Genomic DNA, 17,500 nt, shown 5'->3' with positions numbered 1-17,500 from the left:
GATGCTGGAGACAACCTTGTCGAGAAACTCTGTGTGCAGAAATGTGGCAGAGGGGACACCCTGCGACAATTCAAGTTGTGCATACCAGCACCAAGATTCAGGAGAGCACTTCAGCAACCGCTTCCACGCTTTGTTCCACTTCATGTACCTGGAATCAGTTGTCGAATCGTTCACCTTGGAGATGATTTCAAACCAGCAGAGGCAGGACGCTTCCCCCTTAGAATTAAAGGACTTTCATGAATTTCGTATGTGTGAACGTTTTTACAACTTCTTGTTTCCGTCCTCTGGTTATCGAGAGTTTCATATCACATTACAGCATGTTCGAAACCTGAGGATTACGAAAGCAGTAAGCGAACGAATTTTACAATTTGCCAATGTCTCGTGGAAGGAAATAGCGGAAGAGAAACGCCGCTCAGATACAGATAATTTCCTTAAAGTGTCATCTTGTCTGCAACTGATTGATTCTGCTCCTCTTATGGTGAAGTGGATTTGTGAAGAGGAAAAAGAGTTCCAGAAGAAAGCAAGGAGGCCGACAAATGACCAGTTGACGAAAAATGGAATGGTTGGTCCTGCAGAAAGTGGTCGTTACGAGAGCTATTTACAGTGGTGGGAAGACGGTAAGAAACGCTTGTACGTTTATGGTGATGTGGAAAATGCAGCCCGTCGCATCATTATATGTTTCCTCACTCTAACAGCAAAACGGAGTCGTATGATTTATCCATCAATCGCCAATACGGTCATGATTTTAGAACATCAGCTTATCGCTTGCCTTGCACTGTACTCCCGGCTATGTACAGAGCATAGGTACCCAGTGTGTTTACCAGCGAGTTACCTCGCCATGGTCAGGTCTTGGGATAACTTCAGACCAGGAGTTGAAAAGGGCACCTATACCTTGTACGAAGCAGTTGAACGAAATTTCATTCAAGAATCCAACAAAGGAAGACTATCCAGAGCTGTTTGTTCACTTTTGAACTACATGGTAAAGTTGACGTGCGGTGAAGTGGCTTCCTCATTTGATGTTTTAGGAGACGCACTGAACTCAGAAGATACTCCATCGTACTGCACTTCTGGAGAAGCAGAGAGAACCCTGGTGCTGTTCCTGACCATGCTCTGCAATTGTGGAAAAGGAATTTCGACTTCTTTGGATGAAGCAATGTTGAGAAAGATCTTAAAAATTAACCCCAACCCTCATTTAGCAAGCCGCATCAACAATGTTTTAGAGGAAATTCAAAAGGCAAAGGGTTGCTGTGATGTCGTATTAATTTTAAAGACGTTTCTGCAAAGTAGAGGGGAAAAGTTGTATGACCTCCGTTGGCAAAATGGAAAGCTTTGGCAAGATGGGCCATCTAATCCAGCCAGTTATCCTACACGTTTCCAAACTGACGTATCTTACATACGCGAAGAATTACAACGAGATCGTCAACAAGATGTCGCCTTCAGAAACACAGAGACTGAAACTGCGGATGGAGAACAAAATGCTGACGATCTTGACGCTGCGGGAGAGAGTATGGACGTACAACACACGGAAGAGGAGCTCGAAGAGAGAGAAAAAGCTCGCCTGGAAGTGACTGTCACTGCGATGCAAAACTTGTACAGAAGGAAGAAGTTCATCGAGAAAATCATTCTTCACGCCGAGGACTTGCGAGCAAGAAAGTTAAGAAGGCTGGAATCAATAGAAGAACAAACAAGGTCGTCATCTAATGTGGCAAAAGAACATTTCTCCCAGTTCAAAGTCGACCCATCTGGCTGTGGTATTTGTGGAACTAATTTCAAATTAGTCTCAACAGATGACAGTCTTCCCATGAGCCTTGAGGATAATGAAGGTGACTCATATGATTTTTGTTTGTTTCTGTTGTCAAAAAGAGAAAACATTGCTCTCATTAGATCGGTTCTCCACTGACTGCATGGGATGAGCTTTGCCTCCAAAAAAGCACAAAGTAAAAGTATAGTATAGTAAACTAAGTCAAAACTAGACCAATAAGCCATAGTTAGTTCAAGTGCGGTTTTTTATGCAACGGCCTGATAGATGTCAATAACATCTTCCCTTTACCTTAGGGAATGGTATAAAGTGAAATTTCCACTGACGTTAAGCTCACTGAGATGAATTCTCTCTTTTTATAATTATTTTTCATTTACAAGAACGTCAAGAGAACAGTGCAGAAGAAGCACTACCAGATGAAGGAATCGAGAATGTAGAAGCCCATAAGAAAACTCATTCACATTTCCAAAAACTCAGAGCATTCCACCACTACCAGGAACTGTATTTGACAAAAGTTCTTCCCTGTTTGACGAAAGAAGAAGAACTGTGCAAAACGTTAGATGATCCTTACTTGTCTGGTAAAAGGGTACAAGTTGCCCTGGATTTGGAACGGCTGGAGGGAATTCGTTCTTCAGTAAAAAACGAAGTACAAATCGTAGAATCTTCTCTAGACTGGACGAATTGCAGTTCACTTATCAATGAAATAAAGAAGTTTCAACGTGCACTGCAAGAGACTGAGAGAATTGTGGAACAAGGTAAATCTTTTTATATACAATAAGCTTAAAGCTAGCATAGTACCAGTACAAATAGGGAATCTTGGGGTAAGATTCGCTTCTCCGGGGTTTAAAATGGGTGTTTTGGTGCCCTTTCAAAAAAAAAAAAAAAACCTTTCAGTTCACTTTCATGATCTTGATAAAAGTTAAGGCCGTGGTTACCTTTTTGTCTAGTCTCCGACAATGTTATCCACTACCTAAAGTCGGTAAACCAAGCTCATTATTAATATTAAAATATTCAATGGCTCTAAACTAAGGATTACAGGATTCCAATTGGATAAATATTACTTGACATCAGATTCTCACTGTCCTGCGAACAGAGTCTCCTTCTACACACAAACTACACTGTTATTCGCGATATGTACGTCTGACTCTCGTGGTTATGGCCGCGACCATATGGTCTTCTTATAAATCTCCAAGGAATCAAATTCCAGATAAATCTAATGAATTACTTCATCTCTAGCTAAACAAGACTCGTTCACCGATGAAAATGAAGAAGGAGAGCCAGATCTAGGGGATGAACAGCTACATGAAGACAACTTAGAAGAAGGAGGAGGAGGAGAAGACGAAAATTTGCCTATAGCGCCAATGCCGAGCGGAAAGAAAAAAGGAGGAAAATCAAAGCGGCGCCATCACAAGCGGAAAAAATGAACTCGTGAGTTGATAACGTAGCGGTTTAGTTTTGCACCAGTGCAGGTGGTAAATAAAAAAAGAGCCGGCATTTTGCTATAGCGGAAAACATAAGAGGGCTCTCTCTCTCTCTCTTTGAATGTACTATTCTTCTCCTTCTCAGGGGACAACAAAATGCTCTACGGAGGTTAGTGTTTACCCTAACATTTTCTCATTCAGTTGTTTCATTTAAATGGAAACGTAACCTAGTCTTTCTTCTTCGCAGAGGTGAGCGAGGTTCGTTATACATGGAAATCCGCTGAGCGAAGTGAGCGCAGAACAAAACTCGAAAGGATCCCCGGGCGGCGAGCCGCCGCCTCCCACGTTATTTTAATACCTGCACTTATATCGCTCAGCGGATTCATCCCACCCGTTAAAGTCACTTCAGCCTCTGTTTTGGAGAGCGTGACCGGCCGAGAACGTGACATGAACAACCAACCCGAGACTGCCGAGACACTGCTTGACACTTGGCAATACTTCCGATCAAATCTGAGATTTTCTCTCGGACGGGGGATGAAAAAAGCACGCGGAGAGAAGTAAGACTATATTTTATGAAGATTTTTTTCCTCCGGGGTTCAATGCTTGTTTGTAAAGACAGTAAACCACACCAACAATGTTTCGGCCTCACGCTTTATGCACGTTCTTCATATACAGCAGAATTTAACCTAAAAGCATTTTCTTCTGGTACAATATTTTACGGTACCTAAAAAGTGATTTGAATTGTTTCAAATACCGAGTAACACTTGTGATAGCCAAACTAATTACAGCGATTTTCATTTGACCGGTGTTTACGCCAGACTTCGTCTTGAATTTGCCAAAAGTCTAATGTGTGAGTTGGTGGTTCTTTTGCCCTCCTTAATGTGAAAAATGCATAGCTCGATAAAAAAAAAATTCCAAAAACCATTAACATATACAATTACCATGTCAATAATTGTGAGTCTTGCTTCTTTCCCTCCTTATATGGCTGAAATTCTGACTGATAACTGAGGCAGTGTCCACACTACGCCGGAGAAATTTGGAAACGCAGCTTTATTTCTACGGTTGAGCCTACCGTTCTTACTAATCCGTAACGAAAACGAAGATTTCAAAAACGCTCTTCAAACCGGAGGAATTTGACAACGACGGCTTTGCGTTTTCGTGTGCACAGATAACGTGTTGAAAACGGAGCTTTACGGAAACCATGACATCACGATAATCACGTGATTTCATTCCCTCACCGTCGACAAACACAAATTAAAAATAAACGGTGATTGTTGCGTTTTTAAATTCCTCCGGCGTAGTGTGGACGGAAAACAAGTTTGATACGTTTTCAGAGTGAAACCTCTTTTTTCAAATTCCTCCGGCGTATTGTGAACGGGGTCTGAGAAACCGCACAAACATTTAACTGATAACTGATGGTTGTACCTTTCAAGGGTCACAAGCGTGGTTTGGTACTACTTAGTCTGTTAGGAACTTTCTCACGCGTAAGAATTTTTAACTGTTACTACGTTTTTTTTTTTTTTCATTGCACTTTTTTTTTACTTCTTATTTTACTATGTTGATATGTAGGTGACAATGAGCTCGTTCCCCCGTTCACTGATATAACACTCGGGCTCGTCATTTGATTGAATGATAGTTGAAATATACGATGAAACCCCGGGGGAACTCTAACATGAAAAGGTCGGAGATGCTCGCAGGAAAATTTGAATTAAACCCCTAAAGGAGACCAATCTGGGTGTCGCTCGAGCTTTGTTGGACCCCTAAAAGATACCACTTAAAATGGAGTAGGCTTGATTACCAGTCACTGTTCAGGAAAGGAGCCCGCGCTAGTAGACCGGCGGAAGTCGAGCCTAAAAACGGAAATAGGAGCGTTTTTTCATTATTATTTCTTCGAGTACACCCTAAAAGAAACTTTCACAGCTACAAATAGGGGCGTTTCGTCCTGAACACCCCAAGCGTGACCAGAATCCTTAATTTATACCCCTTCGAGAATCCCCGACTTTTCATATGGGAGTCCCCCCCAGGGGATGAAACATGATGAAACTGAACCAATCACTGAATCAGATTCGGTACTCGGTATTCGGTACTTTGAGTGTCTATCGACAGACTTTCAGGATGACGGTTTCTTGTTATTAATTATTACTCTCTTTATGTCTTTGTTATGGCTGGTATACATGCCTGCGGAAATTGATGCTCTTAAAAAATATTGACGGTGAGGAGGAGCCCATGACCACAGGCTCTTGCAGTGAACGGGCTGCTCGAACTATATTCGACGGCTTTATGTCTTTGTTCAGAACATACAATTTCCAAAGGCACAAGTATTTGCTGATAGCTAGACAACGAACCTTACCTTGCACATGTCTACTAAAATATATAATTAAACAACTTGCCATCGTATTCTACGAAGTTAGTTAATTCGGCTGGCCTAGTAGCTCGAAGAAAATTGTTAATTATTTTATGCTTGGCAGGGTAGCTTTGTAGATAGGGTTAGGCCCAGATCAAACGTCAGACTTCACATAAGACGAACTAAATTGCAAGTTGAGTCGATCCAGACGAGAAAAGCTCGACCATTGGGTCAATCGTCGAACTTAACTCGAATTTAGCTAGACAAACACGTTTTTTCCGTCTGCTTCAGATCGATAGAACGTGTTGGTCGATCTAAATTCAGTCGGACGAACTCAGTTGAGTCAAACTTTGAACTTATCATGAACTTAATTCTCTCAGTTTAGTTCGCCTCAAGTGAAGTTTGACGTTGGACCTGGCCCTTACGGGATTAACCTGAAGGTTGTAGTCACATGTTGATTGTAATTAAAAGCCGAGCTTACTTGCTTTCTTCTACTCAGTGTATTTTCTATAAGCGAACGCTTCGCACATCATCATCACCTTTTTCATCATCATCATCATCATATTCATCGTCATCATCATCATCATTAGGCCTTTCTACAAATGTCCGGATATTTTGGGGAATATTTAGAAGTTTCCGAGATTTTAGTGTTTTTGTTGTTAAGATGTTTAAAAGATTTAGTGATATTGAGAAGTATTCTCAACTTTTTTTGGCTAAGCCTTGTGTTTTCCTCGCTATTTCATGAAATAATTCTCAGTTCTGTTACCAGAAACAATCCGGTTCAGCGATTTCCCACTCGCAAAATATTTCCATCTAAATGGCGGATGCTGGGAACAGTTACTGAATCTTCTTCTCTTCTCCTTCCTCAATAAAAAAATGGCCTAAGTGATTCACAATCAGTGTATTTTTACGACAAAGCTGAAAAGATATTTAGAGGGTTTTTTGAGATATTTAGAAAATTTTATGTAATATTTAAAAGGTTTTCTGAGAATTTCCGGAAACTGATATTTAGAGCGATTTTACGTGATATTTGTGAAAAGGCCTAATCAGCCTCACTGATTTGTTTACACCCTTGCCGCAGCAAAAGGCATCCACCAGTTCCCTCCAACTTGTTCCAAGTCCTGTAGCATAAAATGCTTCCAGTTGTTCCTCGGCCGTCTCCTCAGTTCGCTTCCCAGCTGAGCGAGCTTGGTTGCCTGAGATTAGTTTCTCGCAGTACTGATAGCCAATCCTTGTCTTGAACTTTAGTGGAGCAAGTTGATCGGCGTTTGGCGGCCTAGTTGGCCGGTTTGACCCAAAGGCCGCTCTCTTTGTTCTTTCTCTCGAGGAACGCCTTGTCCCACTCTGTAAATCCGTACTGCACTGGTTTCGGTTTCTGTCGCGTCATGACTACTTTTTAAAGGAGATTTTATGAACAATCTTGCCAAATCGGGGACGAGACAAGAGTGTGCCATCCCTACACGCTCTTGTGGAAAATGCCCCCCGTCTCTATAAATCCCTGCCCAATTAACTGACTTTACAATGCAAAATTGCTAAGGTGGAGCGCTAACCGGAGTGCTATTCAGCCTAAACGAAAGCTATACAGGTTAATTGAGGTGGTATATTTGAGCTATAGGAGAATCTTTGCTGACGTCATTGTTTACACTTTTCCTCATTAACATACGACCTCGCGCAGAGAAGGTATCACGAGCCCTCTATCACGTTAGACACGATTTCACTTCAGCAATTTAAAGAGCTTGTAAAACTTAGTAATTGGTGAAATGTTTGGCTCTTTGAGTGTAATATTCGAGGAGAAATTGGCTTTCAAAGACTGCAAAATTTCTGGTGGCAAAAGCGCTAATGAGCTCATACATTCTTTGTAAAATTTTCAGTTTTTAAACCCGTGTCGCAGAAAAAGTATTCAATACATCGGACTCAAATTCCCTGGGACAATTAACCGTACTGTCCCCTTTCAATATTCAGGACTAATGTTTTTGTAGCTCTATCAGAGACTGTATCGCTTATGCTAATGAGTTAAATATTGTAAACAAAGATTCTCCTAAAGCCGAAATATTATTTAATCTTATTTAGGCTGGCCGACGTGCTATTTTGGCTAACTGTAGCGCCATTTAACGTAATCGGAGTTCAATTTCACCAGCGTAATTCACTGACTGACGACAACTGACGATATGAGTCACAGACTTTTCTGTCTGGCGAACAGGTGACCTGTTCCATCGCGGAAATTTTATTATCCCCTCGCGATATGCAAGTGGAGCCTCCTACAGGTCGGAAGTACTGCGCGCAAATAATCATCTGTAGACATCAAACGTATAGAGAATCAACCAATATTTTTGAGAAAATCTTTAGCGCTTTCCGCGTATGATCATTTAAAGGAAATTTATTGTTTCTTTTCACGATCTGCGAAAAAGAAATCGCATAGAATTGAAATATTCCGTCAACAAAATTTTAAAATTTGTTTTTCCTCCTCGTGTTTTGTGAATCGCAAAATAAGTTCTGGGCTTGTACGTACTGGGGCGAAAACAAAATCCTCAATCCCAGAAATAACCGCCACAAAGTTTCTCTCTGACGCTCCTGCCAGATAAGGGGTTTCAATGTACTTGGAAAACCTGGGGGAATTTCATTCTTCAGTAACAAGTGAAGTGCAAACCATAGAATCGTCTCTGGACTATACCAATAGCATTTCGCTTATCACTGCAATAAACAAGTTTCAACACACAATTCAAGAGACAGAGAGAATTGTGGAACAACGTAAAGTTTGTAGATACAAGGTCAAAGCTGTTGTAGTACGAGTAGCATGTGGTTCAAATCATAAACGTGAGTAACAAAAAGGTGATCTTGGTAGTAAACCCCGCCTTTCAGAGGGCTAAAATTGGCGTTTAGGAACCCTTTCAGTTTACCTTCACCATCTTGATTCGTCGCGCCAGTAGGCGCATAAGGCTTTATCGGTACCCCTTTAGAGGGTTTAATTGCTAACGTGCACAAGCAGTACAGCTAAAAGGGTGTTTGAATTAAACATAAACAAAGCTACTGGAAACGTCAGTAGCACAACTTATCAGTCCATACAAACACTGAAACACACTTGTAGCCAAAAGTACCAAACGCAATTAGAAGACCTTCGAAAACTAGATGTACACAAAATTATCTTCGGTAGGGTAACGCAAAGAGTCCTTGAAGGGCGAGGTGTTATGGGAAATTCGTAAAGACAGCAAAGGTGTTAAGGAAAACATTTCACGTATCTAATTTTCGAGGGTGGATAAAAATTTAAATTGTAATAAACAAAACCATAAATATCAGGCTTCAAGGGCAGGTTTATTTTGCCTTTTTTGCGTGACCCTGTTAATTATCTTCAAAACCCGTTCAAGAATATAGCAGTTGATCGAAGAAGACCTCTCCAATTTGCTCGGGCCAATTTGTAAGAACGTATCCACGACTTCCTCATAGTTCTTCTTTGATTTTCTCTGGCGTCACCGTGTAATGTACAACGACTCCAACCACAAGTTATATCTAACAATATCATATCAGGATCACTTTACGAACTGTTCGAACTGTTGGTTTCGCGGAAATGGTACTCGGTTTCTTAGAAAAACCTGCCGTGACATGAATCAAGCCAGGAATTTCGTCATAACAATGGATGTTTAAGTCTGGCACGAAATCTATTGGCTGACAAGATAGATAGATATGTCACGGTTGCTTGCGGTTGTTAAAACATAAAAAAAAAACACAATCGTTTCTCTACCGGAGTGATGAGAGGATAAGAGACTTCGCTCTGTTTCCTGTGCGAAAGCAAAGGAAAATACTAATGTAATATAAACTGGGGTCTTCCTAAGTTCAGGTGAGTTTTCATAACTTATTATAAAGCACCGTTTGCCATGAGAGAATTGCTATATAAATGGGTTTCAGAATGGGTTTCAACAACCCCAGCGACCACACCGTGACAGTTTCAGCGAATGCAGTTCCATCATGCTTGCTTTACTAGTAGTAATCACAGATTATCATTATAGTTCTTTTATGCCATAATTATGTATAACCTATTATAGGCTCTGAAGTCCGGGTCTATCCGTTGTTCAAAGGCCGATAGTCTGGCTATAACGATCGATTGTTGACTCGCGATCGATCGACGCGATCGACGCGGTTTCGATTTTATATGCACTTCGATTTATGTACTTGAAATACGTGAAACAGATAATTATCAGCATTGTCCACAGGAAAAAAAAAAGAAAAATTGTGGTAGGTAAAGTTTGGAACGGCGAGAGAATCCACTGATGTCAAATACCCGTTAAAAGCTGTAACGAGATCATGCGAGATCGGCGAGATCATGGTCTGTTGACTATTGAAAATGGAAACACTAATCTGCAACCGAAGTTGCGAACTCATACCAGGAATTTACCTTTAAAATTCCCCTTGTTGGCCATGAAATCTCACAGAAAATATACCATTTTCATCGCTTTTGGAAAATGGAAAGAGTGTCAGTTCCACAGTTAAACGGTCTTTCTGTTTCAGCCGTTTACATTACATGTCAAAAGATGGCACGTCGAAAGATGATCGAAAGATGTCGACTAATGCACGTAACACTGAAAGCGGGTGTAAATTTGAGAAAAATATTACTCTGCCGGTCATTTAATGTTTTGAAAACCTTGACCGACTGGCGGTCATTTAGCCGCCGCGTTGTTTTTCACATTGGTAAAGCTGGGTACAGCGACCAGGACGACCTTTCAAGCAAGTGAAACCTTTAGTTGCGGTTGAATTTCCGATAAGATTTTCGGTATGTGTCAGCAGTGTAATTTCCTTCAAATTTACAGTAGAGTATTCTTATATTCACAATAAAACATCATAATCTGCTAAGTAAAATGTCGTAACATAAACCGGGTATCTACGGGTTCGAACGGGTGATATAAACAGTCCACGATACAGTCGTTTAAAACTTTTCGTTTTTTCTTGATCGAAAAATAATCGATGCGACTGGAAACTGCACCTCAAGATTGGTGTTTTGGCCAAGTTTTAGAGTGAAATCTTGGATAGAAGCGAAGCGACTGTCGATTGAATACCCATTGAAGAACACTCGATTTCCATAGATTTCCCTTGTTGTTGCCGCGTTTTGCCAACCAGGGTCGTGACGTCACTGATATACTTTGGTCCCATGAGATGTCAACAAACGAACGTCGCTTTGTTTAGTTTGGCCAGAATTCACTTTCTGATTCGAGATTAGATCCGCGGAGGTAAGTTAATGCCAGCCGGCCTGGTTCGTCTCGCAGTGGCGATTCTTGAAAGTAAACGCTAGAAACAATGGTTCGAGTCTGGTTATCGATGTGGCAATATTATATCAAGTGAAAACTTCTAGTTACCGGTTTGATTGACACCGATATTATAACATTTATAATCCTTCAAATTGCTAAATGGAAATTGGCATTTTTGTCTTTTTATATACAACACCACCGCTGAGCACGAAATTGTGGGAGAGACGGTATGCTCGTGACAGACTTTTGTGAATCCTAATGCTAAACAACTTTCGAGTGACTGTTCGCTTATCCCTAAGAATAAAATATTCTAATCCTCGTGTTTCATGCTGGACTACACCCCCCCTCCTCCTCCCCCCCCCCCCAGCTGACTACAAAGAGAGAACACTGTCGACAGTCAAAAATAGCATTGATATCAAGCGAAAGCTGAACACCATTGACAGCTAAGTGACATATCGAGTTTAAAGAAATGGTCAAAGTTCATAATTATTATACCACCGAGGATGTTATTTACATGCAGACGCTTTGCATCTTCCCATTTCAAGTTGTTGCTATTAAAGGTTCAGCCGTTATTCTGATTGTTCTATTATATATCCGGTACATTGCCTTTTCAACATCAGCGTAGTGCAGAACTTTGACAACATCTGGTTGAGATCCTTCCAGAAATTGTAGATTTCAGTGTACATTGTAAGAAATAACTAATTAAGAGATCAACTTTCGACTGGTCCGACTAATTTAATAACGTTCCGGCTACCACTGGATGAAATAATGGATTTGATCAGTGGCTTTAAGACAAATCTGATGTTATATTTGGCCTGGCTGTGAAGACGACAAATGTGGGACAAATATGTTTTCATATGTGTTCCTGATAAATGCAGGACAAATACTGTTTGAAACTGAAGCCATATTTAGCCAAAGTACGAACATAAGACAAACCAGACAAATGTTTTAAACAATGAAAGCTACAAGCTAAGGCGCCGATGAATCTATCTCTCCGTCTTTTTTTTTTTTAGTAGCACTCCCACTTGTCTGCAGGGCCTGTTTGAGTTTCCCATCTTTGTACCACTACAGGGGCAGATTTAGGGGTGGTGGATTGGGTGGTTAATTAGCCCCCTCCTTTTGAAGAAGTAGAAAATAAAAATATCAAGTATCAAATTCACTTCCACAAAATTTATTGTTTTCAAAACAATTTCCCTGGAAATGATATACTGTACATAGATAGATTATTAGGAATGGTACTAAATGGATTTCAAAATTAAAATACTTGTCTCTTCAAATTACAGTATTTACACATCCATCACGGCATGATATCTGACCTGGAAAGCAAAACTTCATACTTACAAAGATACAGTTGGACCCGGCTAATTCGCCCAGTGTACACGCTTTTTGGTTTAACAGGAATATTGTTTTTCTGGCCCAGGCTGAATATTCTTATTTTTCTGCCGATGTTAGGCTTAGAATATTCTTGTGAATATTCTTAGATTACAGTGTAAGACATTTCTGTTTTAGAATGTATTGGAGAGGTAATTACAAGTGTCTGGTACGTGTCTAGATGGAGTTGAACTGCAAGAAATAAAGCGGCCTAAGATGGCACACAACTTCCTGTAGTCGGACATACGGCTAGAGCTGTTTTGGGTTTTTTTTTGGCTAGTTTTGCTGTTTAGAGAAAGGAAGAATTTATACGGTTTAGTTAAAACATATAATTGTACTGTATTTACAAATTTTCGACACACAAAATTACACTCTTTTCAAAATCTCGCAGCCTCGGTTAATTCTTATAAAAATATTCTTAAAATCTGGCAAATTTCAGTCTCAATTTTCTTATAAAATATATTCTTATATAAAAAGGGTGTAGTTAGAGAATAAAAGTAAATGCTCAGAACTGATAAACCAATTGGAATTCGATGGTGGCAGATATAACAAGTCGATGTGCCCAGGATTTCGTTTACGTACGGTGGTTGCTTTTTTCTGTTGTAGGAGTCAAATGCCATTGTACAAAGCATGGACCTTCGCCATGTTGACTATTTTGCCAGGATGGGACGAAGTGCTATGCAGCAGGGTAATTATGATCAGGGTCTACAATTTCTATCTATGGGCCTTGATCTGCTGCAATCTTATCCTCTACATATGCATTTCGCTGCTCCTTTTCTTGCTGATCGAGCAGAGTGTTTATGGCAACTTGGTGACGAGAAAACAGCAGTACAGAATATGGCAGACGCCATAAATGCTGGTTTACCGCTTGGCAACCTGAATTGCGAGGTAAATGTTATAGAAATCTCAATGTTTTTTTTTTTTTTTGCATTCGAAAAGTATCAGTTCGATTTCAACATTTTTCTATGGTTATTACATAAACCGTATCCACTTATTGATTTTACAACAAATTTTTCTCCTTTTTTTAGAACATGACATGGAAGTGGACAAGTCGTGGTTTTTCTCTCTATAACAAACAGAATTATGGTTTGGCAGAGCGGTGTGCAACGATTGCCATGCATTTCCGTGCGTTCACTCCCCTGGTTTCCATGGCTAGAGCACAGCCTTTTCTATGCAGAGCCTTAACGAGGTATGAAGTAGGAAATATTACTGGAGCACAAGCGGACATCAATGAAATCAAACACCTGGATACACACTTGGCCAGGGTAAAGAGATGTGTTTTAATTGACATGCATAGACTATGATTATTCGTGTAGGAAATTTCAACGCTATTTGTAGATTAAACCTATTCAGGCCGCTGGGCACGGGAAGCCTTTTGCGCCAAAATGGGCTTTTGAGGCCCGCCAAACAGAGCAAAAAGGAGACCCGGAGGAAAACTTATAAGAAAAAAAATGCCTGATAAATATAATTGCCGTGGAGAGATCAAGATCCTTGACCAATTGTTTCGGAAAAAGGTTTAGGAAAATTAAGTTCCTTAGTTCAGATCTCATGGTTTTAAGGTTACAAGCCTTCAAAGTTGGCGAGGGCCCCAAAAACCCTGGTCTGGGTGCAATTCAGTTAACATGTCTGATATTAATCCTAATATAATGAACAAATTATAACTTAATATAAGCGAACTGAGTATTAGTCAACCCATCAATCAAATGGCCTATGCATGATCCTCCTAGAGCACGTACATGTTGATGGACCTGTTACACTCTTCTACGCATGAACGGCGATAGGGAGGTTTAATTTTCTAACGAGGCTTCGGTGAAGAAGACCTCCTTGAAGGGAGATAATCAAATGGACCTATTTACCGATGTCACGCTTTTCCGATTTTTTTTTTTTTTTTTTTTTTTTTTTTTCACTCAAACAAAAACTAAATCGCCCCACTGAATTTATGGAGCCGAATTTAGAACATATGTGAAGTGTCATTAGAATCCGTTGCAAACTCATAAAAATATTTGATCCCTAAATTTCCAATTTTTGTAAAGACATGTATGCTGGGGGGGGGGGGGGGCAATTAACGCTTGCCTCTGGCATGCATTTCCTTGTAAATTTGGGTCCCATATTTTTATGAATTTGCAACGTAACCGATTCTTATAGAACTTCTTAGATTTGCTAAATTCGGCATGATAAATTTAACTATGGAGGTGTTTTATTTTCGTTTATTTGAGAAATACGAAGAATTGTTGATATTACGTTACATCGGTAAAAAGGCCCATTATCTCGGGTGGCTAGTGATACTGAGTCGCACGAATTCTATTAAATAGCACATCTTCCGGTGGACATTCTAGTGCCAATCAATGTCCGGAAGGATTGCTATGGAGAGTAGACCTTTATTCTCTTTTGTCTTGAAGGAGCTACGTAACGGGAGTTGTGCATCTTGAAAAGTTTTACTTAAATTGTTCAAGTTCGTCGATTGTAATCCGTGTTAATCTTCTCTATCCCTAAGCATATTTGTTCCTTCATTGTTTATTATTGAATCTTTGGAGTTTTTGTAACTTAGTAAACAACTATTTTCAGGGTTCCTTCAATTCTGATTTAATTTATTATGGTCTTGCCCAAGAACATAACGTGGCCAATATAACTCGAAATACCGTGACTGAACTCCTTTACCCTCCCGCGCAGATAAACCTCGTAATGTCACAAACACAATGAGGTTAAACTGCGTAGCCAGCAGCTCGACGGTGCGCAGTGGCTAAAAAAACGCGCGTTGCGATGCCTCGAAAACGCCATTTTAATAAAGCAGAAAATTCGGCCTTAGTAACTTTTACGTGTCAATGTGATATAGATAGAGCGATTAGGGTTTAACTTGCCGTAACATGTGACAGAACAGAAACAAGCGGTAGTTTTGTGTTTAACCCTCCTCGGTCTTTGAGGGCACAGTATCTATATAATACATGTTGAATTACTTCTCTTTCTATTGAAATCAGACTTCCGCTGATATGCAAAAAGACTTGGCCATAGAAGAGTTCAAGAAGCAGAACTATGAAAGATCATTAAGGTTGTTCGGCGTAGCTCTCTTGCTTCACCCGGAAGATGATTCTTATGCGAATTTTAAACGTTCTGTTGAGAGTCATCGGGCGGCTGTATACTTTAGCATGAAACAGTACGAGCTGGCGCTTCAACTTGGAGAGGAATTCTACAGGTTAAATCCCTACACATCAAAGGTGAGCACCTAAACTTGTGCATAGTTACATACTTTACTTTATGAGGTTCAGACTGAGGGAACTGCTAGATCATGACTGAAACACAGCAAGCCTTTTAAAGCAGCCATTGTAAACATGGCGTGAAATACAAAGTCAGCACGAAAAAACTTGCAGGCATCGTATAAGAAACTTTAAAAACACAGTTACAGTAATTGATTTCCAGCCAACCTAAAGTTCTAATACTTGGCCGCAAAAATTTTAATTCCTTTAGTTACAGCTTTTAACCGATCACTTTCTCCGATAAATTATGACCATTGGATTTCAGCGTAAAGTATTTTACCCCGAACCTAGTCCCAGTAGCACATGCTCGATCAAAATTCTAACATTGATAAAATTCATATCTTCGTGTTTTGTATTACGTGATAGCTTAATATTATCAAATCAAAATTCTTCAGCTTTATTGTATTCGTTATTTTCCACTTTATTAAATCCATTTTGAAATCACTGGTTATCCTTGCAATCTGATTGGCTCTCAATGGTGCGATTTATTCACGAATCGCACTATTTTTTGCTCTAAATCGCATCTTTTTCTCAGCCATTGAGAATGGCACAGTAAAACAAATCAACCAATCAGATTTCAATATTAGTTTAAAGTAAACAATAAAATTTCAAGAAAATGAGAGGCAAAAAGCCATTGTATGGAGAATTTAGCAACTACTATTGCCAAAACTTTGTTGTTACTGTTGTTTTTTTTTCCAAAAAAAATTGACGAATGTAATTAATTACAGTTTCTAAATGACGATTATGAGCTTCCTCAGGCTGAACACCTACTTTAATGGAAGTTTCCAACTTTCAGTGTCCATTTTGACGAATATTTTGGCGATTTTTCTTCAACATCTGCTCAAAATCCGTATGATACCGAGTCCAGTAAAACATAAACAAACGAAAACCACACAACAACAAATTCAGGGCCATCTCAAGAAGTTAGATGTTTCCAGGTTTCCGGTAGTTTCAAACGAAGCAACAAAAGAGCTCAACTCTGTCGCTTTGAATAAACATAGTCAAAATACGCCCCGCTCCACAAAACAATGAATGAATGAACGTCTTATGAAGTTGGTGCTAGTCTCGCCATCTTGGAAATATCTTGAAACAAATGGCGCCGCAAGAACTTGACAAGGTCCTGAGTATTGCGTCCTTCGCCGAGGTCACAAAAAGAAACGGAGATGATAACGAGCTGGACTCCCTTAAAATCATGCCATTAAACGGTATGAAAGAAAAACAAAACGTACCATCCACTGGGCATCGAGCACTCGAGTTTCACAACTCAAAAGAAATCCATCGCAGGATTACGCAGGATGCACCTTCAAATTCCTTCTCCAAAGACAATGAAAAGTCTCAGCCTCAACCACACAAGAAAGAAAGACCTTCCATCATTGATTCAGGCGACGAGAATTGAACTTTTATACCTGAGGTATACTATTTTCGTTCTCACTTCAAAACCGCTTGTTTCTTTGTCATGCTCGGATGAGTTTTCGTCACATGACATCATTTCGCATACTAAATGAGACGTAAAGGCGTTTCCGGTTCCGCTTTTTTTTTTTTAACAAACCGGCTACTAGAACAATACACCAAAAATCTAGAAATTAAGGCGACAAAATTGTGCGATTTCAAAATGGATCTAATAAAGTGGCAATTGAACTTCGTGTCGTGCAATTTTGGTCTGAAATCATACTTGTGATTTCAAATCGAACTCGCGCTGCGCGCTCGTTCGATTTTGAAATCACGCGTATGATTTCAGACCAAATTGCACTCCACTCAGTTCAATTACCATTATTTATTAAATCCATTTTGAAATCACTGGTTATCCTTGCAATCTGATTGGCTCTCAGTGGTGCGATTTATTCACGAATCGCACTATTTTTTGCTCCAAATCGCATCTTTTTCTCAGCCAATGAGAATGGGACAGTAAAACAAAACAACCAATCAGATTTCAAGATTAGTTTAAAGTAATCAATAAAATTTCCGGAAAATGAAAGGCAAAAGGCCACTTTGTGGAGAATTTTGCAACTATTATTGCCAAAACTTTGTTGTTATTGTACTTTTTTTCCAAAAAAATTGACGAATTTAATTAATTACAGTTTCTGAATGACGATTATGAGCTCCTTCAGGCTGAAGACCTA

At 39.8% G+C, this 17,500-nt stretch overlaps 2 protein-coding genes across 2 annotated transcripts in view; both read left to right on the top strand.

The window, feature by feature from the left end:
• Window positions 1–7,475, top strand: part of LOC145496912 (TPR and ankyrin repeat-containing protein 1-like) — a 47,507-nt gene extending 40,032 nt beyond the window's left edge. Inside the window, exons 18-20 of the mRNA XM_081476677.1 lie at window positions 1–1,823; window positions 2,140–2,514; window positions 2,996–7,475. The exon at window positions 1–1,823 is cut by the window's left edge and continues 1,049 nt beyond it. Of these exons, the coding sequence (XP_081332803.1) occupies window positions 1–1,823; window positions 2,140–2,514; window positions 2,996–3,183 (2,386 nt within the window). The 3' untranslated portion in view covers window positions 3,184–7,475. The remainder of the gene's footprint in view (window positions 1,824–2,139; window positions 2,515–2,995) is intronic.
• A 1,708-nt stretch (window positions 7,476–9,183) lies between these two features.
• Window positions 9,184–17,500, top strand: part of LOC145496913 (uncharacterized) — a 41,838-nt gene continuing 33,521 nt past the window's right edge. The window contains exons 1-4 of the mRNA XM_081476678.1: window positions 9,184–9,356; window positions 12,736–13,017; window positions 13,158–13,394; window positions 15,105–15,341. Coding sequence (XP_081332804.1) covers window positions 12,760–13,017; window positions 13,158–13,394; window positions 15,105–15,341 — 732 coding nt within the window. The 5' untranslated portion in view covers window positions 9,184–9,356; window positions 12,736–12,759. The remainder of the gene's footprint in view (window positions 9,357–12,735; window positions 13,018–13,157; window positions 13,395–15,104; window positions 15,342–17,500) is intronic.

The sequence above is a fragment of the Orbicella franksi genome, chromosome 9 (genome assembly GCF_964199315.1).
Source record: "Orbicella franksi chromosome 9, jaOrbFran1.1, whole genome shotgun sequence".
NCBI classification, from domain to species: Eukaryota; Metazoa; Cnidaria; class Anthozoa; order Scleractinia; family Merulinidae; genus Orbicella; species Orbicella franksi.
Note: the sequence above shows the minus strand (reverse complement) of the source record. Positions and strands in the feature narration are given on the sequence as shown.